This window comes from Aethina tumida, chromosome 2, assembly GCF_024364675.1.
Source record: "Aethina tumida isolate Nest 87 chromosome 2, icAetTumi1.1, whole genome shotgun sequence".
NCBI lineage: Eukaryota > Metazoa > Arthropoda > Insecta > Coleoptera > Nitidulidae > Aethina > Aethina tumida.
The window spans coordinates 24,955,341-24,977,317 of NC_065436.1; the positions used below are offsets into that span (position 1 = coordinate 24,955,341).

The 21,977-nt window shown below is 32.1% G+C and overlaps 7 protein-coding genes across 13 annotated transcripts; 4 read left to right on the forward strand and 3 right to left on the reverse strand.

Moving 5' to 3' along the window:
* The first annotated feature begins 19 nt into the window (after positions 1–19).
* Positions 20–1,867, forward strand: LOC109596582 (thioredoxin-related transmembrane protein 1). The gene is made up of 6 exons (XM_020012148.2): positions 20–268; positions 669–830; positions 920–1,094; positions 1,169–1,270; positions 1,354–1,455; positions 1,570–1,867. Exons 1-6 carry the CDS (start codon positions 129–131, stop codon positions 1,714–1,716), a joined length of 828 nt encoding a protein of 275 aa, XP_019867707.1. The 5' UTR covers positions 20–128; the 3' UTR covers positions 1,717–1,867.
* Positions 1,868–2,204: 337 nt separating this feature from the next.
* LOC109596584 (probable H/ACA ribonucleoprotein complex subunit 1) lies at positions 2,205–3,703 on the forward strand. Its single transcript, XM_020012150.2, has 3 exons — positions 2,205–2,378; positions 2,692–3,085; positions 3,149–3,703. Exons 2-3 carry the CDS (start codon positions 2,693–2,695, stop codon positions 3,452–3,454), a joined length of 699 nt encoding a protein of 232 aa, XP_019867709.1. The 5' UTR covers positions 2,205–2,378; position 2,692; the 3' UTR covers positions 3,455–3,703.
* Positions 3,704–4,456: 753 nt separating this feature from the next.
* On the forward strand, positions 4,457–6,405 carry LOC109596606 (histone acetyltransferase KAT8). Its single transcript, XM_049962912.1, has 7 exons — positions 4,457–4,673; positions 4,729–4,826; positions 4,876–5,060; positions 5,114–5,330; positions 5,383–5,472; positions 5,530–5,670; positions 5,790–6,405. Exons 1-7 carry the CDS (start codon positions 4,472–4,474, stop codon positions 6,255–6,257), a joined length of 1,401 nt encoding a protein of 466 aa, XP_049818869.1. The 5' UTR covers positions 4,457–4,471; the 3' UTR covers positions 6,258–6,405.
* A 967-nt stretch (positions 6,406–7,372) lies between these two features.
* Positions 7,373–9,586, reverse strand: LOC109596607 (protein N-terminal asparagine amidohydrolase). Of its 6 annotated transcripts, none has more exons than XM_049962914.1 (5): positions 9,452–9,586; positions 8,507–8,853; positions 8,011–8,301; positions 7,676–7,948; positions 7,373–7,619 (listed from the first exon to the last, which is right to left on the reverse strand). In XM_049962914.1, exons 2-5 carry the CDS (start codon positions 8,850–8,852, stop codon positions 7,594–7,596), a joined length of 936 nt encoding a protein of 311 aa, XP_049818871.1. In that variant the 5' UTR covers position 8,853; positions 9,452–9,586; the 3' UTR covers positions 7,373–7,593. The 6 variants fall into 6 exon arrangements, with proteins under 6 accessions (XP_049818871.1, XP_049818870.1, XP_019867732.1 ...); XM_049962913.1 differs by lacking the exon at positions 9,452–9,586 and adding an exon at positions 9,192–9,386; XM_020012173.2 differs by lacking the exon at positions 9,452–9,586 and adding an exon at positions 9,192–9,380 and having other exon boundaries at positions 8,014–8,301.
* A 1,851-nt stretch (positions 9,587–11,437) lies between these two features.
* LOC109596570 (nucleobindin-2) lies at positions 11,438–13,979 on the reverse strand. 2 transcript variants are annotated; one of them, XM_049963031.1, is made up of 6 exons: positions 13,848–13,979; positions 13,065–13,652; positions 12,347–12,813; positions 12,119–12,287; positions 11,796–12,051; positions 11,438–11,737 (listed from the first exon to the last, which is right to left on the reverse strand). In XM_049963031.1, exons 2-6 carry the CDS (start codon positions 13,647–13,649, stop codon positions 11,484–11,486), a joined length of 1,731 nt encoding a protein of 576 aa, XP_049818988.1. In that variant the 5' UTR covers positions 13,650–13,652; positions 13,848–13,979; the 3' UTR covers positions 11,438–11,483. The 2 variants fall into 2 exon arrangements, with proteins under 2 accessions (XP_049818988.1, XP_049818989.1); XM_049963032.1 differs by lacking the exon at positions 11,796–12,051.
* A 302-nt stretch (positions 13,980–14,281) lies between these two features.
* Positions 14,282–15,259, forward strand: LOC109596586 (TM2 domain-containing protein almondex). Its single transcript, XM_020012151.2, has one exon. The coding sequence runs from the start codon at positions 14,371–14,373 to the stop codon at positions 15,055–15,057; it is 687 nt and encodes a 228-aa protein (XP_019867710.1). The 5' UTR covers positions 14,282–14,370; the 3' UTR covers positions 15,058–15,259.
* A 102-nt stretch (positions 15,260–15,361) lies between these two features.
* Positions 15,362–19,695, reverse strand: LOC109596577 (vesicle-associated membrane protein-associated protein B). The gene is made up of 4 exons (XM_020012143.2): positions 19,488–19,695; positions 18,678–18,830; positions 17,578–17,849; positions 15,362–17,030 (listed from the first exon to the last, which is right to left on the reverse strand). Exons 1-4 carry the CDS (start codon positions 19,543–19,545, stop codon positions 16,812–16,814), a joined length of 702 nt encoding a protein of 233 aa, XP_019867702.2. The 5' UTR covers positions 19,546–19,695; the 3' UTR covers positions 15,362–16,811.
* Between the last annotated feature and the right edge of the window lie 2,282 nt (positions 19,696–21,977).

A 21,977-nucleotide genomic window follows, 5' to 3' on the forward strand; every position in this document is an offset into this window, starting at 1 on the left:
CAAAAGCTGTTTAACAGAGATCTACCGGTTCAACAAATCTTAAGGTTTTTACCTCTCTGAAAATCAGTGACCTCGAAACACTGGTTAAACATAGCTGTCAATGCGGATGATTTTCAAACATTTTTAACATGGCGTGCGGCAAAATGAAGTGTTTGATCGGTTTTATTTTATGTTATTGCATTTTGATAGTTAATGGACAGAAAAAAGTAATTGAATTAAATGAGGATAATTGGACGGAGATTTTAAAGAACGAATGGATGATAGAATTGTAAGTTATTAGTCACCTTTTGTAAATTCGGTGCTGTCGTGTCAAACAATGTTTAAGGGTTTTGCACCTGATTATGTCAGTATAAATGAAAGTTACAGATGCTAACTCGAAATACCGGCATATATGACCAATTAGATGTTTTAACTAGCTGCTCATGTATTTAAAAAAATATTTTAAATAAATTTATTTAGGAAATTTCAAAATAATTTTAAAAATGAATAAATACTTATTCATAATAATAATATATTATTTAAAAAACGGACATAACTAAAAGGCACTATTTGCCAGTTCTCATGTTTAGACATATAATCATAATTAAAATAATTTCCATTTCATTATTAGTCTTAGTGATTAAAAACCATAGTACAATTGCCTAAAAAAATTTTATATTCATTTGTAGTTATGCTCCTTGGTGTCCAGCCTGTAAAGCCCTTCAGCAAACATGGGCGGATTTTGCTGCCATATCTCCAGGTTTGGGAATCAAAATTGGCCAAGTAGATGTGACAACATCTCCTGGCCTCAGTGGTCGCTTTATGGTTACAGCACTACCCACAATTTTTCAGTAAGTATCCCCATATTTTATTTAATATATTTGTGATTCATCTTGTATTGTTTGTTTATTTATTATGAAAATTATTATTTATTTTACAGTGTACTAAATGGGGAGTTCAGACAATATAAAGGCTCTCGAGATAAAGATTCATTTACTTCTTTTGTTGAAGATAAAAAATGGCAACAAGTTGAGCCAACACCTAGTTGGAAATCTCCAGACTCCATTCAGATGTCTATTGTGTCATCATTTTTCAAATTATCACAAACTTTACGTGTAAGATCTATCATAATTATTTTTATAAAATCAAATGCTGTGGTATTAAATTGTATATTTATTGCATCTTTCAGCATTTGCACAATAAACTTATGGAAGACTTTGGATTGCCAACATGGGGATCATACTTGATATTTGCCTTGGCTACAATTGTTATGGGTGCTATTCTTGGATTGGTAAGTAATGGTTTACTTTATTTTTAATTTCAGTTGATATTCTTTACCATGTAGCTCTTATTTATATTTTTATTTTTTTACAGGTTTTGGTATGTGTTATAGATCTAATTTATCCACCTAAACATATAATTGTTCATAAAAATGACAAAAGTAAGAGAAGTGGGAAGGACAGTGGAGATGAAATGGTATGTTTAAAAATATTTTTCACAAAATTCATATTCAAAGTAGTCATTTATATTCATAATAAATTGTAATAAACCTAATGCAATTACAATAATTTTATTTATTTTCTTTTTTAGGGTGAAGATGATATTGGTGATGATCTCATAGATGATGCTAACCATGCACAACAAAATTCTAATACAGATTCAGATGAAAATCAAGCAGGTGATCAAATTAACAAAAGCAAATTCAAGAAACGCAAGGCCAGAAGAATTGATATGTGATCATATACTTATGTAATTAAACGAACTTAGCATATGAAAATGACTCTAACAAAGTTAAAATCTTAAAAACGACTTATTTTTATACCAATATGATTTTAACAAATTTCTAATATTTGTACAATAATATTTGTAAATACATTTTCCAACTATATACATGGTGGATGTAAACTGATTATAGAAGTCCCTATTTTAATTAGTAATATAATTAAACTATTTCTAAAAAAAATGGATCACCTTTATTTTAATGTGTTAATTACTTTTGTCCCAAATATAAACTAAATATAGATTGTGACATAGTCAATATTATCTGCTAATAAAAATACATAATTAAATATTTGCATATTTTACATTCATGATTTAAGATAAATTTTGTTTTTTTTTACAAATTAAAATTGGCGCTACTCAAACTCCTCCCCCTAATTCCCACCACCACAACCTGGTGATTTTAAATTCATAAACCCCATAATTTTGTTGTCACAGGTCACATTCGGTGCAGGTTAATGTGTCGTTCTGTGTCCATATTTACAGTTTTCTGCCGCATAAACTTTCTTACATAGAATAAAGGAGGACTCTGTTTACAGAACACATAAGCTTTTGGGGTTAGTTTGAAGTCAACACGACTCTCATTTCGGATATTCAAAGGATTTTATCATAAACGAAAGGTAAAATACTATTAAATAATAATATGTATTATTTTTCTGTACCTTAAATGTTATTTATTGTGAAGTGATTTAAAATTTATATGCAATGAAATTCGTAAAAATTTAATTGATTTAAATTAAAATTGTCGTAAACACCTTTTATTTACCATTAAATATTAATATTAAATATATATTAAATTATTTTTATTAAAATTGTGAAGTAAATGAATTTTAAAATAAATATATATTTTTTAATTAAAGCCGTAGTATTTTTGAGGTTATGTTTATATGTAACACGTGGATTTGGCTTCAATTGCTTAAATTTTAATTTCAGAATGTCTTTCCGAGGTAGAGGTGGTGGCGGCGGTGGATTTGGTGGTCGCAACAGTTTTGGCGGCGGAGGCGGCGGCAATAGGAACTTCGGTGGTGGTGGTGGCCGCGGATTCGGTGGCAGAGGAGGCGGCGGAGGCCGTGGAGGTGGCAGAAATTTTGACCAAGGTCCACCGGAACGAGTCATTCCCTTAGGCTACTACAACTATCCCTGTCAAGATGAACTTGTGTGCAAAGTGGAAATTGAGGATGTACCTTTCTTCAACGCCCCCATTTATCTGGAGAACATGGAACAGATTGGAAAAATTGACGAAATCTTCGGAAATATTAGAGACTATTCGGTGACCGTGCGGTTAAGTGACGACGTTAAAGCTAGTAGTTTTAAGAAGAACCAAAAGGTATGTAAAATAAACAAATGTGTAACAAATGTTAAAATTTAATGGCAATTAATTCTTTTTCAGTTGTTTATCGACCCAGCAAAACTATTACCGTTGCAACGATTCCTGCCCAAACCACCAGGAAGTGTACAAAAGCGAGGAGGAGGAGGACGTGGCGGCGGCGGCGGTAGAGGCGGTGGCCGAGGTGGAAGAGGAGGTTTTGGTGGCGGCCGAGGAGGCGGCGGTGGTCGTGGCGGTTTCGGAGGCGGTCGCGGTGGCGGTGGTGGACGTGGCGGCTTTGGCGGAGGTCGCGGTGGCGGCGGACGTGGAGGATTCGGAGGTGGTGGTGGCCGAGGCGGTTTTGGCGGCGGAGGACGAGGAAAATGGTAGAAATGTATGACAGAGTTTTAAATGTGTGTATGTATTGTAGAACAGACGTGTTCTCAGGTTTATTTTTATAAGATAAGTTTAAAAACTGTGAAGAGAAAAATCAAATATAAATGTTTATATTTGTTTAAATTTAATATGCCTGAATATGTATATTAGTTTTACAATGTTTTATAGTTGAGGATAATTCATGTGTTACATTTCTGTAACTAATGTAAAGTTAATAATTTTCAATAAAAATCTAAACAATAATTGTTTTTTATTAATAAAATAATAACATAATATATATTTGTATGGCTCTTTGAAGGATTATTTGTGTCTCTCGATAAATGTACCCAAATTCCCTTTTCATTCCAGGATTATTAAGAGAAGTAAAATAAATGTGTTAAATTTTTAATATTTAATTTCAGTATAAATATTTATGTTTTCAATAAATATAATTTCAAATTAAACAAATTTTTTAATGCCTTTTTGCATATCTTTTAAATACGAATTTAATTGCGGCTCGCGAAACATTTCAAACTTGAAAAATGACTGGTTATCAAGGAGCTTGGCCACCCCTGGTCTGTACCTTCAAAAATAACATTAAAATTTCAAATTATCGTTTTAAAAACTTTTTGAGTTACAGTGTTCTCACATTATTTAGTTTGTTACGATTTTTTTATGCAATTATCAATTTTGTGATGTATAAAATTTGTAAAAAAATGTAGATTTTAATTTATTTAATTAAAATGTTTATAATTTGATTAAGATTTTAAAGTAATCAACTGTTGCTACATTTATCAATAAACTAACAATATTTTACAGGTAAATAAAAGTAAACAAAAACAGTTGACCGTAGAAATTGATCTTATGCTCGTTGAAATTCAACCAGTTTAAATGTTTACGAATAGCGAAAAAATATGTCAGAAAACTGAGCTTGAAAAATTGTAATCTGTGGCTTAAACCAAATAAACAATGCCTGAAAATGAGCAGTTCGAAATGGAACCAGGTATCGACGCTCAAACGGTGAAACCTATTATGTCGACGCGCATTACGTCGTGCACATTCAACATGGCCGAATCTGAGAAAGTGGCGGACGCTCCAACCGACACAATGCGAAAAAAATCTGAAAGCGAACAAAAACCGTCGAACCAAAACGATGAGGACAGCGAAAGCATGGAAGAACAGCCCTTGGACATCGGGGAACAGTATTTGGTGCGAAGATCGGACGATTCTTGGCGTAAGTTTTATTCACATAACCTTACCGCTTTGTTTACATGTTTTGAATTTTCTAGATCCCGCAGAAATAATACAAACTAGGTATAATGACACAGAGAGGCAGTGGGAATATTATGTGCATTATGAAGGTTACAACCGACGTCTGGATGAATGGGTATGTTGCAAGAGAAGTTTGATAACAAAATTTCAACACATTCTTATAGGTTCCCAGAGGAAGAATCATGTCATCTAGGTTTAACTTGACCGAGAGTGGACAAAAACTGCCAGGCGACATTAAGGCTTGGAAAGACAGGCCAATTGTTAATGATCTGTTGGCTGATAGTTCTGATAGAAAAATTACAAGGAATCAAAAAAGAAGACATGATGAAATTAATCATATTCAAAAGACGTAATATGATTTACATACACCATTTATCAGCTCTTATGTGCAACTTTTTGTAGATATGCTGAAATGGATCCTACAACAGCAGCTTTAGAAAAAGAGCATGAACAGATCACTAAAGTAAAATATATAGATAAAATTCAAATAGGCAGATTTGAAATAGATACATGGTATTTTAGTCCTTACCCTGAGGAATATGGTAAACAAAGCAAGTTATGGATATGTGAATATTGCCTAAAATACATGAGATTGGAAAAAAGTTATAGATATCACATGGTATGTATAATTATAAAAACTAATGTAAAAATTAAATAAAATAAAATTTTAGAGTGAATGCACTTGGAGACAGCCAGTAGGTAAAGAAATTTACAGGAAAGGCACTCTATCAGTGTATGAAGTTGATGGTAAAGATCATAAGGTAGGAAGTGATAATTTTTGTTACAGTACTTTTGCATAAAGTTTATGAACATTTTAGGTGTATTGCCAAAACTTATGTTTGCTTGCAAAACTGTTCCTAGATCACAAAACTTTATATTTTGATGTGGAGCCATTCTTATTTTACATCTTATGTGAAGTTGATAAACAAGGAGCACATATAGTTGGATATTTTTCCAAGGTATAGATATTATGTTAAATCCTTTTTGCATTGTTTTTAATTGAAGTTCTTAAAACTTAAATTCTTAGTTTTAATTTGTAATATTTTTGTAAAATATTGGAAGATTTTGTTTTTTGTAGGAGAAAGAATCACCTGATGGTAACAATGTGGCATGTATCTTGACCCTACCTCCATATCAACGACAAGGCTATGGTAAACTTTTGATTGCATTCAGCTATGAATTGTCAAGAATGGAAGGGGCAGTAGGTAGTCCAGAACAGCCTTTAAGTGACTTGGGCAAGCTTAGTTATCGAAGTTATTGGAGTTGGGTTTTATTAGAAATTTTACGGGACTTCCGAGGAACGCTTTCAATTAAAGATTTGAGTCAAATGACAAGTATAACGCAGACCGACATTATATCGACATTGCAAAGTATGAATATGGTCAAATACTGGAAAGGCCAGCATGTTATTTGTGTAACCCCAAAACTTGTTGATGAACATATAAAATCGAGTCAATATAAAAGGCCACGATTATGTGTTGACAGTGGAGCGTTGAGATGGTCGCCCAGAAGACATAGTACAAATAATAAACTTGGAAAAAAGTGAAGAGTATTTTTTGTTCAGCAACGTTTGTGATATTAATATAACGTTAGTTATAGTATGACGAAAATTTAATTTTCATCCTATTTTAAATACATAAGGTTGTTGCATACAATATCTAATTTGAGAAATTAAATAAAGTATCTAACAATAAGACAGTCTTTTAATTGAGGGGGGATAAATAAAATACTTCATGTAAAAATTATCTATATATTCATAGCAATATATTTTTAAAGCATTGGCAATATATATTTTCAAATTCAACAACCCAATTAACAAAACTTATATATAAATCATGTACCTATAAAATGTGAATAACTTAACATTACTTGCACTGGAAACTCCTTTGCAAACACATTTTATATTTGTAGAGAGACAACTATCACAAATAAGAAAATGTTTGAACAAACAAGCTTAATAAAAATAGTTTACTTATAACTATTTTGTGGTTGAGTAATAATAAATATTTTGTACAACTTAATTTTAAGTATTAATAAAATAGCTGCCGATAATAACAAATCTAAATCACAATGACATACAATTTCGTTTGGAAATTAAGTTGCACAAATTTTTAAATGATTGATACAAAAGGAACAATTTATACAAGTCAATTATTTTGCCGGGGAAAAAATTATAATGATAATGGCCACTGGGTACAAATCAGTCTTTTAATTGTTTGATAAATTAGTCACAATCTTAAATATAAGTAAAAAAAATAAGTAGGAGACACATTTTAAAAACAATTAAAATACCTAAACTAGTTAAGGCAAATTCCCCTTTCATTAAAACTCAACCTAAATATAATATCAAAAAATAAAAATATGTATTATAATGATACTCAAAATAAGTCAGTAAGATTCAGATTATACAATATTAACTAAAAATGAACAACTATATCTTGTAACTGCATATTTAAAAAAATTTCTAATTTAACAGTCAATAAGATCTAACAATATGGCATCAATACAGTTTCCAAGAAAAGCGTTCCAATTCCAAATATCTATTAAGTAAATTTACACAAACAACATACAAAAACCATGTTCAAGTCTTTAATTATGAGATTATGTGATGTTTATTAACAGAGATAAATGTTTTAATTCAGAATTTGTCACATACAAATTTTGTTTTGTGCTTTAAGTAAAATTTAAAATAAAATATAAAATTGTACATTAAATTAGAATTTTGTAATTTAATATATATAAAAATATATAATTTATAGATAATATTCTGGTATTTACATAAATATAACTGTTACTAGGCTGTGGAGCGATCCTGTTAAATATATAAAAAATAGTGTTACATCTTCAGGATAAAAACAATAAACAATAAAAATCTTCAGTCATCAAAATCTCACCGGTATCCAGATTCCTGAAAATGTATATGGAAATAAAAAATATATATTAAGAGAAAAAAAATAATTTTACCAGAATGTTCATCTCTGCGAAAATAATGTGGACGATTATCACGGAAAACGGTGACAGCAGGGAACGGATTGTCCTGTATGTATTTGAGAGTTGTACGAATCTGCATGACGAAATGCGGCGGCTCCACTTCCGGTGACGTACTCAAATGCTGCAATATAAACTCATCAGACTGTTCCAGCCACAAATCGACACCACGCAGCGGCTCATAATTGAATGGTCCTATGCGCAGCATGCCCATGTTATAATCATAAATGTCCAATACCCTTGGATCGCCTACAAGAAAAAAACACCATATTACAAGTCTGTTAATGGGGTCAGCAGTAAAATATACAGACAACCTGTCAAATGCCTGGCGCATCTGAGAGAGTGATCCGGTCCCTTGTCCGGGAACGTGGCCGGAAAGATCTCTCCGGTCTTAACGTTCACGCCGATACCGTAGACGATGGGCCAGTGAATCGAGCCCCTGATGGTGGTGTTCAGTTCGCCGACGCAAGCCAATGTTAGATCGATTTCCATCGGATGCTTGTGGAAAGAGTTCATCACGTTGAAGAACAGTTCTTCGGAGTAGTTGCGGGCGTCGGAGAAGCCTCCCACCAGTTGCAACTCAATCCGACCCTCTGGATATCCTACATTAAAACCAAACAATGTTATGTTATAAATTATTATTAAAATTAAAATATTCAAAGTTTTAGATAAACATCAAAATGATAATACCTATAAAATATAAGTGCAGTAACTTGAAAATATTAATACATTTTTAAAATACAAAAATATAGTGGAATTAATAAAAAATATAATTCATTAAAAAAAACAATTAAAAAAAAAACTTACCAATCGCAAGCTCATGGACTCTCTGAACCATGGTACAAACAGCCTCATCTGTGCCACATCCGTCTAAGTGGGCCAGAGCCACTGCCCCTGACCCAGAGTGTCTGACTACAACAATAAGGCAAGTAGTGGCATCGTCCGAGCCCAGTATGCTGATGCTCTTGTCGTGGGGCCCGGTGGCGGCCAGTTCCCTTTGTTGTACATACAGTAATCCAACAGGTCCAATAACCTTGTTAGGGATGTTTAGTAGTTGCCCTGCGGTGTCCCGGTAAACAGGGTGCGTGTGGTATAGAGATTGTGTGTCCGCTGGACATTTTTCCTGTAGGACTCCGTTAAGAACCAGAACCATCCTGGAAATCAAAAATTAAAAAATACATGAGGCATGATTCACTCCATTACGGAGTGCAATGCACTGCGACGTATTATCGGGGCGATATCTTGTGCGATATTATATCAATGATTATTTTCGATTAGGATTGTTTACGTTGTTTAAGTATACCTAATTTAAAAAACTAGTAATAAAACAATAAACACAAAACAAGTTTTACATAACCTCACTTTTTATCAGCTGTAGGTGTTAATCAAAATAAATTTGTCCTTGCGCGTAACTAAACGGTATAATTTAGACTAATTAAGTTTGTTAGTTTATTAAATTAATTAAATACGTGGTAAATCAAAAGATACATACTTTGAAGCTGGATTAAAAATCAAAATGTAAATGCAACGTCACCAATATCATTTTTATTAAAACCCTTTAACACTGATAGCGAGTAAACTAATAACACATTCCAATAAGGTTGAGTTTCGTATTGGCTTCCATGTGATTTTGACCCCAGCCGACAGTTTTACAGATAAGATAATGTATAATATATGGGGACTAATGCCCTCTTTCCAATGACTTTAAATTTGATATAAAGCCAGTAGCGTCGTTTCGAAGATTTCTAGTACCTCGTGTATCCGGAAAAGTACCGTTTTCACCTTAAGATTTTCGCCCGCAGGTTTTGATCAACAGCTCTCGGTCACGCGTTACGCTCAACAGCAATTTTCTTATCGTGAATGGTTTTGTTATGATAATTTCACTGTTTGGAAATATGCAAATTTGTAAACAACCACAAATATTCTGAATACATAAACGTCGTAATTAATTTTATTTTGTATGAATAATGTTTATTCATCGAGTACTAACAAATATGTTAGGTATTTTGAAAAGTTAACTGATGGGTGCATTATGCGTGGGAATTAAATACTGTCCAAAATTAATATCAATTAAATTAAAAAAAGTAGATAATAAATTTATTGAGTTCTTTGCCAATTTAACTTCTTATGTTATGATCTTTAATCAATTACAAAAATTGTAGTTGTAATATTTATTCATTACATTACAGACTAAATATACAAGTTTTATGAGTAAATTAGAATCTTTTAATAATTACGCAAATACATGAAGTTAAAATATACTTTAAGTTCAGCAAAAAAATTAAAAATAGATGGAAATAGAAATTAAATTGAAACCTAAGGAAGGGTTATTTTTTAAAATTTACCTGATTACAGTTGTATTATATAATTATTGGCTTGGAATTCTCTGTAATCTTTTCTGTATTTATTTAATGTCAAGTTAATGGGCACACCTAGGAATTTTGCGTATTTTTTAAAGAAAAATACTGTATCAAACATTTAATAATTTGGAGGATACATCTGTGTATAAATAATGAATATACAGCGAAATTTTCAAATAGGAATTGTCTAAACGAGAGATGTCCAACCTGCAGTTCGCGAGCCACATCCGCCTCTTTGAAGGATTATTTGTGGTTCCTGATAAAAGTACTCCAGTTCCCTTTTTATTCCAGAATTATCAAGAGAAGTAAAATAAATGATGATACTCTCCGTTAAGAACCAGAACCATGCTGGAAATGAAAAATTTTCGTTTAGGATTGTGTATTAATAATGAATATACAGCGAAATTTTGAAATAGGAATTGTCTAAACCAGAGGTGGCCAACCTGCGTTTAGAAAGCCACATCCGGCTCTTTGAAGGATTATTTGTGACTCTCGATAAATGTACTCCAGTTCCCTTTTTATTCTAGAATTATCAAGAGAAGTAAAATAAATGTGTTTAATTTTAATATTTATATTCAATACACATATTTTGTACTTTTATTTATGTTTTCAATAAATATAATTTCTGTAAATAAATTTGGCCACCTCTGGTCTAAACCTTTACCCACGATTGTGAAAAAAAAATGAAATTTAACAAGGGCCTGTTTCCAAAAAGAGCCTGTTGGGTTGTTGAAGCTCTTCTTCGAGATGATCGACCCTTTTTCCAGGCAGGTCGTTGGCTTATTTCGATACCCAAAAGGCTCATCACAATCACTAATCGTCTATTTATTTCAAATGCATTTTAAATCATAGCACCGGAATTGATGAACGCATTTACTCATCACAGCAACTTCGTGAAGTTGCTCGATTAAAAGTTATAATAAAATATAAAAGTTTGTACATCACTAAATAGTTAGATCAATAAAAATATTTTCATCATTACAGCCCGAAAAATAATACTGGTAGACCCTGTAGTAAACGTAACTTTCTTATTGTTGAGCGGCTATATTTAGAAGGCTGTAACACAAAAACTATTTGATATATTCATTTGAAATTTTAGTATGATATTTTGAAGGTATAAACTATCGAAATCTGTAAAACACTTTTTTAATTTTTCAAAGCAAATAAATATATTGTATACCGAAAAAGTTTTATAGTTAATTTGATATATGAAAAAAACACTAAAATTATATTTTTTAATATATATTCTTTTATAAATAACGTAGGAACAAAACAGAATTATTACACAAATAATTTAGTGTCCAAAAAAACAAAAACAGTAATTCTTTCTGAATTCGTATAAAATCCCCTTAAACATTCGTTGAGATTAAAGAAAATATATAAATGCACCTTTATTTGCAAATCATAAATGCTGAACATGTACATTATACACGATTAACTTGAGGAGGCGCACCACCTTGCTGTGGGACGTTTTGATTCTGTGCAGGTTGAACGTTAGCCTGCTGTTGATTCACCTGTTGCGCCTGCGCTTGCGGATGATGCCCCCCTTGTTGATTTTGGACGGGTTGTTGGTACCCTTGTTGTTGCTGTTGTTGTTGTTGTTGTTGAGGGGCCTGTTGCTGCTGATACCCTTGTTGCACTTGGACTGCTGGTGGGGGGGCATTACCTTGAGGCTGAACTAAAATGTAAGTTCAAATTATATATGTGTGTACAAATGAATTATTGTTGCGGTCAACCTTGATTTACTTGCTGATTTTGTTGAGACGGTATCTGTTGATTTTGTTGTGGTTGTGTTTGTTGATTTTGTTGAGGGGGTGGTTGTTGTTGATACTGTTGTGGTGGTGGTGGTGGTTGACGTTGCTGTTGTGGAGGAGCCTGCTGATATTGCTGCTGCTGTTGTTGGTATTGCTGTTGTTGTTGTTGTTGTTGATAAGCTTGCTGTTGCTGGTAGTGTTGTTGTTGTTGATAAGCTTGCTGTTGTACAACATGTGGCTGTTTCCAAAAAAGAATAAAATATTTGCGGTACTATTAAAAAATGGGGGAAAAATATTTTACTTACAGGTAATTGTTGTGGAGGCTGATGCGGTATTTGACCGGGGTGGAACTCTCCAGCTTGTGGAACTGCATTAGGATGATAAGGAGGAGGTTGTGCATAGCCTGCAGGTGGTGCAGCCTGATAGCCCACTGCTGGGTGGAAATTAGGATTTGGATAACCTTGTGGAGGATACCTAAACAAAAAAATTAAAATATTTATCTGTAAACGTAGTATTACAAAAATTTTTCTTACCCCTGGTATCCTTGTGGAATTTGGTTGAGTTGGTGCTGCCTAATGTACTCCTGCAACTCTTCATCAGTGTATGGTTTCTGCTCATCCAGACCCTGCCATCCATTGTCCTGGTTGAATTCATTAGACTTGGTCTGTGCCAAGAACTCTTCATAATCAATGAACATGTCGCGGTTCTTGTCGATTTCTCTGAAAACAGATTCTCGCATTCGCTCCATCTCTTCAGCTTTTTCTCGCATATCGTCCTCGGGATGACCCTGCTCATACATCTTTTCCAGTTCTTTAATGAATAGTGCCTTTACTTCATCCTGGTCCCAAAGGCCATTACCATCAAGATCATGTAGCATGAAAAATGTTTTTGGGTCAAAATCTTGCTGCATTTGGTCCTGCTCCTCCCAAACTTCCTCCAACTGCGCTTTGTGGCCAGGCTCATGCAATTTTTCGTGTTTTTTATGTTTCTCTTCTTTTTCCTTTTAAATATAATATGCATTTTAAATATTGTTTATATTAAAAAAAATTACTAAATAATAGTTTAGTTATATTTTCAGAACTGTGATAAACAAATTAGTAGTACCATTATGAAATATAAATTGTAAAGTTGTTTATATTCAATCAAGATATTTGATACACTTTCATTGACCTAGATATGTGATAAAAGCATAAAACACATATTCAGCATAGCTATTTACCTTAAATTTTCACATAAAATATAGTAGGTTACCTTATATTCCTTCTCCAGTTTCTCATGTTCCTCTCCAACTGTGTGATTTAACTTGTCTTGCTTTTCAAACTCTTTTTGCATTTCATATTGTTTGAATTCCTCACGTCTTTTTCGGTCAGCTTCAGCAAGATCAGAGGTTGTCTTTGCAATTAACTTTTTCAGATCCTCCACTTCAAAAGTGTGTGGATTGGAATGATCCAAATGATGATGCATGGGATCATCAGCATCAATGGAGTTTGTGTCTAACAATTTCTTTTTTTGCTCCATCAGCTCCTTCAGTCTTTGTAATTCGACTCTTTTGATTTCATCCAGTTTGGTTCTAACATGATGAGAAACAAATTCTAGTTCTTCGGCAATTTTACCTGATTTTATATCAGCTTCTTCAGCCTTCTCCAGTTTTTTTCTAAAGTCTGCATCAGATTCCAATGCATTTACCACTTCTTTGAGGTATCTGTGATATTCCATATAGTCCTCCAAGTTCTTTTCATCAGAATCAGCCTCCTGTTGTTTATTTTGGGTTACAGGTGGGGCGTAACATCCCTGCAGTGCCAACAGGCAACCCAATAACAATAATAATGGATTCATATCCTAAAAATTGATTCTATTAGAACAGATATGACTGACACGACATATTGTGATTATCAGAACACATAAAAATGTTTTATAGACTGACGTGTTATTAAACTGCTAGAATAATCGTAAGAAAATAAAATTTCCGGTATTTCCCCACTTCTTGCGAATTACACTAATCGTTTTTTAATAAATATATGATAACAAACTTACTTGAGTTTTCTCTTAGTATTGCAATAACATATCTAAACTAAATAAGTGGATTAGTAAACAGCGAGCATTAACATATTAATTTTGTTTGTTTGCTCTTGTAAAAGTTCCAACACGATTGGATCCTTGACATCACAGACAGATGATATATTGCACCACCAAATACCCAAAATAACAGCGACATTTACGTTCGAACTTGGAAAACATTAGAAGGAATCTGTAAATTGGAACGAGTTTTCCGTTTTTAATTATATATATTTATTTGTTGATTGCGACAAATATGTCTTTTAAAAAACTATAATTGAAAAATGTTGTAAAACTTTAGTTACCAATAGTTTTTTGTCAATACAATATGAATGCTAGCGCTAGAGGCGGTTGAACTTCAATTTCAAACTATGGCGGTGTTCTATAATCTAATCTATGGTGAAGCGAATTATTTTCTTTGACAGTTGTCTAATCGTCATTAGAGGTTATGTCTCCTTGAATATTTTCAAAATTCTGCTATCAATAAAACAATCGGTAAAACATGCGATGCGTGCACATCAATATCAGAAGAGCAACATTTATTCTGCTCTCATTTTTGGTAAACAACGTGCATCGAACTGAAATGGCGGAAGAATCCAAAACAGAAGCACCCACTGCAGAGAATTTAATATCGAAAGGCATACCGGACATGGTACTTCACTGTCCATCAAACTCGCAGTGCAAAGATTTAAATTACCCTTGCATCAGCTGTACTTTCAATTACTCTTGCATTTATGGCAAAGATTCAAACGCATCTTGCTCAGTTCTGCCCCAGGTGGTGTGCCTTGGTGACAGACAATTTAATAGGACTTTCAACTGCAGATATTGCTATCAAACGCCTCATTGGCAACACGACTGCGTACAAAAAGCTCATTGTAGTTCTGCAAGTTCCCCACGAAATACCTACATTTCAAATTGTACAGTAAAAAGTGATATTCTTTGTTTGGGCCGTAGAAGTTTCAACAAGAATGTTAAGTGTAATTGGACAAGGGGACATTCTTGGTCTACTGCTTTAGCTTTGAGTATCACACTGGGAGGATTTGGAGCTGATAGGTTTTACTTAGGACAATGGCAAGAGGGAATTGGGAAGTTATTTAGTTTTGGTGGATTGGGAGTTTGGACAATTATAGATGTTATATTAATATCTTTACATTATTTGGGACCTTCTGATGGATCCTTGTACATTTGAAGTTTATATTTACTTTATTTATTTAAAATGTGATAATAATTTTATATGTTAAGAAACCAAGTTAACTGAAGTTTTTAATGTTATTTGAATAAGACTTATTAATTGAAATTGATATTTGAAAATCAATATTCAATTTAATTATGTAGTTGTGCTTGTAACTAATATTTTTGTAAAAAGTAATTTTAATAAAAAATACTTTAAGAGAAAATGGTCTTTCAGTGATTCAAGTGAAAATTATCCTTAGTTACTGTTCATTCACTGTTCCTGATTAAAATATCCAATACGTGGATTAATAACGCACAAAAATAATTAAGTATAGTTTATTGAAGTTACACTTACCAGGCTAACAGCTTATAACATATTACAATGTGTTAAAATATAATACATATGAACAAACGCACCAAGCCAAGTCTTCCTACAATAAAATTCATTGTTTTTTCTAAATCTACAAGTGTTTTCAATTTACCAAAACAAAATTTTTTTATGCTAACTTTTTATTTACAAATGGAAATTAATACATAAAATGCAATTTTTCACGCGATGAAATTTGTTCACATTTTTAGCTGGTATAAAAGTTGTATTGCACAGAAGATTTAGAAAAACTGACCACTAGCTGCTGACTGAGGTAACACAATGATGAGTTCTGGATGTTAGAATAAAAAATGTGATAAACTGCACTTTATCCATGTCTGAATGAAACTCAGCACCATCATATAAACGAATATTGATATCAACTATATCTACTATGTAGTTTAAATCAAATGCATTATATTTACGGACTTCTACGTGTTTAAATATCGATAAACCTTGGCAAGTGCTCTTGACCCTTTCTAACATTACAAAATAAGACTTATTACCACGTACTAATTAAAAATAAAAAATGCGATGTTAATCTACTTTCCTATTTGTCAATAGACATCTGCTTAAGTTATATTCACAATCAAAACTACGCTATTCATTCATCCTTATAATTCATAAGAGAGTAAAAAGAAAAATCGTTGGAAAGTTGATTAACAATAACTAGTCTACAGCAAGAGTTCAGGCAATAAAAACAATATATGATTCAATATTTGTACATTCAAACTTTTGCTGTAAACGAAACATAAAACAGTACAATTAAAACACAAATTATGGCAATAGTAAGTAAAACTGCCATTTATTAAAACACTTTTGCACATCTAAAGAAGTGTAGTCACTACAGAATGTTTCAAACACACAATTTCAGAAATAAATATATACAAAACAGTAAAGAACGCAAGTCTAATTTGTAATAATATATCAAGGATTTTAGTTGAAACACTCTGCAAATTGAAGGCCAAATAAGTTTGTGATTATAAATATTTAAAAAAACCTTTATTAAAAAGAAATGACACTTGCACATACTTTGTAAGCATGGAGCAAGTATTATTTTTGTGTACAAGCGGGAAATTTCGACCTGACAAGAGTTTCGCTTTATTAATCAGATCGTTGTTGAGATGATAGTATGGTAAAAAAGTAGCAAAGCAATCAAATTATGTATGACATTGTTATTCAGTGTTGTTTAAGAGATTACATTATAATTGAGAGGCAACCAAGTCACATATAACAGAATAAATGGGCCACTAAAACTGCCATGTGGCGTATGCACAATTCTTTTTTTATTTTTATGTTACAATAGTAGTATAATGAAGTAAAATTTTAATAAATATACAATAGAGTGTGTTTTGGGCAATAACACCGCGGGTGCCAGCACACTAAGTCTTTAGGTAGGGGTCTCAGAGCACAAACTTGCCGATTATTATTCCTACGATGCCTAGCACAATTGCAATAGCCATCTGTTCCATTGACAAGGGTAGTTTCTGGGGCTGTTGCGCAGGCGGTGCGTATCTATTCGGTGATGGTGTCTGTTTCATGTCTTTCAACTGCAACACCATCTCCTGTAATCGCAAGTTCTCCTTCCTCAACATGCTCTCTTCCTCTCTCAGCATCTGAATCTGTAAAAATCATTATTAAATACCAGTTCAGAAATTAAATAATAATAATTGTGAATTAATTGAAGGAACAATTTGGATTTTAGAATCGGACAAACTGTGTAAAAATAACTATGACACAATGGTCTTATAAAACAGTGCATGAAAACATCACATATGTTACTAGTAAAATATGTTTACTCATATCTGATATACATTAAACATAAATATATTTGAATGGGTCATAACAATTAGGATCATTAAACGAATAAACAAAACGTTTAAACTTTTTCCGATAATTATGACGTGCAGAAAGTTATATTTAATCAAGGAATATAACAATTAATTAATTAGTCGAGCACCTCCGACAACTAGAGATACAAACGTAATTATTGAAGCACCGTGTTACAACGTTCAGGGTCATAAATTGAAATGTAGGAAACATTACGTGAACAAATATTAGCATTTAACAGCTCGTAGTTTACGTTATAAATTCTATCACCCATTTTCTCATTCGCATGCTATGCTTAGAGGTAATGAGAAACTTCAACAGGATCCAGTTAGAACTTGCCTCAGCTGCCGCCCGTTTGAGTTCCGACTCCTCTGAATTGGATTGTGCGGTCGTGTCGAGCTTCGGACTGGCCTTGTTCGGCTCCTCGTGGGTCTCATTTTCGGCGGGTAACTCGAACACGCACTTCAGCTTCGAATCCATCAGCTGGTCGGACCCGATCTCCTTCCACAGCTGCTCGAGGTTGATCTCGCCCTCCGGCGCGAACACAGTCTGCACCATGAACTTGTGCTTGTTCTTCTCCGCCGGATCGAACACGAACGGCTGCAAACAAACTAGCAAAAAAAAAAGTTACCATACTTGTTTTAATAAATTTGCAATGATGAACGTACATGTGGCAAAATACCTGAATGATAATAAATAATTTAAAAACCATTAATTTAATTTAAGTGAATTGAAGGCTAGTTTATTTCATACAATAGAGACTGACGACAGAGTCAACTGCCTTAAATTATTCAAATGAGGAGCCCAAATTGTTGTAGCAGAAAAATCGGATATGTTAAGTTACTTTAAGTTTAAATTTGATCGTGAATTGCTTTAAATAGGGAACGCATTTCGACTTGAATTTATTATCTAATCAAAATTAAATAAGCAAATACTTGCTGATGCGGACTTGAGAAATGTTAATATGAATACCTCTTTTATCTGAAATTTTTATTCGATATTATTACAATAACTTGATAATCAGCATTTATGTTGTAAATGTTGTATAAAATTTTAAAACAATTTACCTTTATCTTCTCACAATATTCTAATAAGACATATTTTAATAACTACAAATTTTATTTTATAAATAAAAAAATAATTTCTAACATAACACATGTATATTTATTAGTAGAAAACACTAATTTATTGGAATGTTTAGTTCCAGAAAGCGGAAAAAATGTAACGTCATTATAATTCTATTTGACTTCAAGCTGTATAAACACATAAAGCCACAAAAGTAAATTACTAACTGTTTTGGTAATGATAATGATATACAAAACTATAAATATTTTTCTCATCAAAAATTATCTGATACAATAAAAATTAATTATAGTAGATAAAGTATCTGAAACAATGAATTATTCAAACAAAAGAAAATAAAAATTATATTTACTCACTTGCAATTTCTATGGTTGAATTTGGGTTCAACACACCCGAGTTGGGGCGCACACAGTATTTTTTAGGGGCTGTTGTCTTTATTTTGAACAACACTTTCTTTTCAGATGGATTGGTGAGTTTCATATAGGATGTGACAGCATTGTTGAATGGACCTAAGAACATAAATACATTAAATTAGAGACAATCTAACTGTTTTGCATATTCTGTTGAGGTTTTTGATTTGGCCTGTTGGAATGTGTACGGTTGAAAGATTTGTGTGTTTGTATATAGCTGGGAAATTATTCAGGAACTAGGACTTGCTAGTCTATTTATAGTGGAACATATTAATATAAGTGATTGGATTTTTACTCTATTTTTGTTAAATTTATATGGTTTAATATCCAGATGTTTTTTGTGATTTTAGTTATCTACAAATAGGTTACTAAAAATATGATAAAATGGCAAAATTTATAATGTGGGAAATTGACAATCTTAATAATAGAACTTTAGGGAGTTACATGTTAAATAATTCAAGGTAATTGAACATTACACAGTCAGTACTACTAAAATACATTTAGTAACAGTGAAACACTTAAAGTCATGAGGCAAGGGAACCTTGTATTCACATAAAATCGACTTGGCGAAATGTAGGACAGGGAGTTACGGCCGAGTCATTTGTTAGGGGGTGTTATTGACGGTGAATACAAAAGGCCCAACTGGAAACCCCCTCCTGAAACGTCAAAATCTTGAAATAGATTCCTTACTCGTACGGTCACTATTTATTATTGGTGAACAAGATTCTAACGTCAATATAGAATTGGCGGTCTCACCTCTAAATCTGAGTTCGTTTTGGGGTTCGATAACCAGCACTTGCTCGGGCTTCGACATATTTTTAACCTAACACAAGAATACTGACTGGAAACACAACTACAATCTTAATTTTTGAGACGATTTGCAATGACAGATCCCGGTTATACTGCACTTTATGGCAGCTTGCGCGCAAGCGTGTGGTACGGTTGGCTTCGTAATTGCGCTGACATCACTTTTGCTGACGTTTAAAGGGTGCTGTAATCGGGTTCTGCGATTCGCTCAGAGCTGTCGCCACATTCATCGATTTCTGTCAATTTTGAAACTTTGTTAAGTATTCACTTAATTTTTTTAACTTAAGACAAATGGTAATTATTAATATATTTAGATAGAGTTGTAGCCAGAGAAATAGCACAAATTACTACTTGATGTCAATTAAGAAATGTATCTTTGAATGTAATCAAAATTTTATATTTTATTTAAAATAATTATACTATATTTTTTTATAATTATTTATTTTCTAACTACAGTGATGTCTAAAGTAATTGCTCAAAATTTAAAATCAAACATTTAGAAGATGTTTCATAAAAGGATTTAATTCAAACCAGTCAGTATAAAAAATATATTTTAATATTCTATACTTTTTTTGTTACACTTCTTCAGAGATAATAAAAGATTATCATTGTGAAGAAAATTTGCAGACTTTACTGTCTCTGTCATGCATGATGTCTCTCTCGAAATTCAGTAGTATAAAACGGTTTTCGACTGGTAGGTTAGTCTGATTTGGTTGGCCAAAGAAATAGCACATTCAAATGTATTTACGGTTTTATGTATGTATTTAACAATACTCATAATAGTTAGAATTTATTCTTAGTAGAATTTATATTATTTTATTAAATTAAAGTCTCTTTCAGTAAGAAGAAATAAACATTGCTCTCTGGAGAAGAGGTAAATAATAATTAATTTGAAACATCAAAGTCTAAATATTGCTGATATTGCTAAAAACTTCTATTGCTTCTGAAAACAGAGCTTATTAACAACTATAAAACAACACACTCACTTGAAAATACAATTGTGTAATTTGTGCCAACAAATCTAACAAAAGGCAAATCCCTTTATTGACAGATAAATTGGAGCTATCAGTTGTCCTCTAGGAAAATAAAAATATAATTAATTGGGTCATACAATATCAGTGTGTCTAGTAGAATAATCAGACGTCGACTGAATGAATAAAACTTGCAAGGATATATTTGTATAAAGAAACCATTGGTATGAAATGAATTCATGTTCAATAGAACAAGATCAGATGGTACAAAATCCGTTAATTGTCCTCCTAATAAAAGTTTGGTTTGCAGATACACTACAAAAATATTGAAACTCGTGGAGGAAAAGTTTTGGCTTGGTGTACCTTTCCTCGGTATGGTATAGGCCCATTAAAAAAATATTAGTAAAATGGATCGTGCATAGAGACATCATGAAAGATGTAATGGAACCATTTGCCAACGATAATGTAGTAATTACATGAATTTTAATGCATGATAATATGAAACATGCTTCCAAAGATGGTTACAATATAAAAATGTTGAGATTCACGATTAGTTAACATAAAGTCCGTATTTAGATACAACAGAAAACTTGTGGAACGACATTTAATCTTGATTAATATACAAAAAGCTAAAAATCCAGATAAATTGTGGTTATTAATTGAAGAGTTGTTAAATTTAATTTCAAACGACCATTGACGATATTTCATTGAATCGTTGCCTCATCGTTTACAGCTAGTTATAACGAACAAAGTGTACCCACAAAATAATAACAATTTTCTTTAAAATTAAGTATAAAGTATTTACAAATATACATTTTTCAAAAGTGGGCTATTTTTGTTACCAGCCACATTTCGAATTTATTTTGTTTAATATTTAATTTAAGTAGAAGTTATTTTAATTTAGATACAAAATGAATAATGAGACAAACTTATAAATCATAAAATATTTTGATTGCATTCACTTAGAGGTCGCGTTCCTTAATTAACGTTAAAATAGTAATGTGTGTCTTTTTTCTGGAAACCGCTATATATCAAAATAATATCTACTTAAGTTACAAAATAAATATTTTAATGTGACTCTGGTCACAGAAATACATTTAAAAAATATATGTATATATTAAATAATTTATATGTAAAAAGATAGTTAATAACATTGTAAATCATTTTTCGCATCTTAAACTTATCGACTTGTTATATGAATTTATATAGAAGCATATTGTAAGTTACTAATTTGTAACAGATTTTTGTCATTTAATATTTCTTCTATATTTAAAATACTTTAGTATTATACATTGATATTTAAAAGTCCAGGAACATGTATGTATGTTTCTAATTAAATCAATATTTCCTCTTTTATTTATACAATATAATTGAATTCGTAAAATTAAAACATTTAAATACATTTGAATTTGTTTTATAAGGTAACTTCCATTTATCCATTTTTTTTTCGACGAATAATAAATTCGTA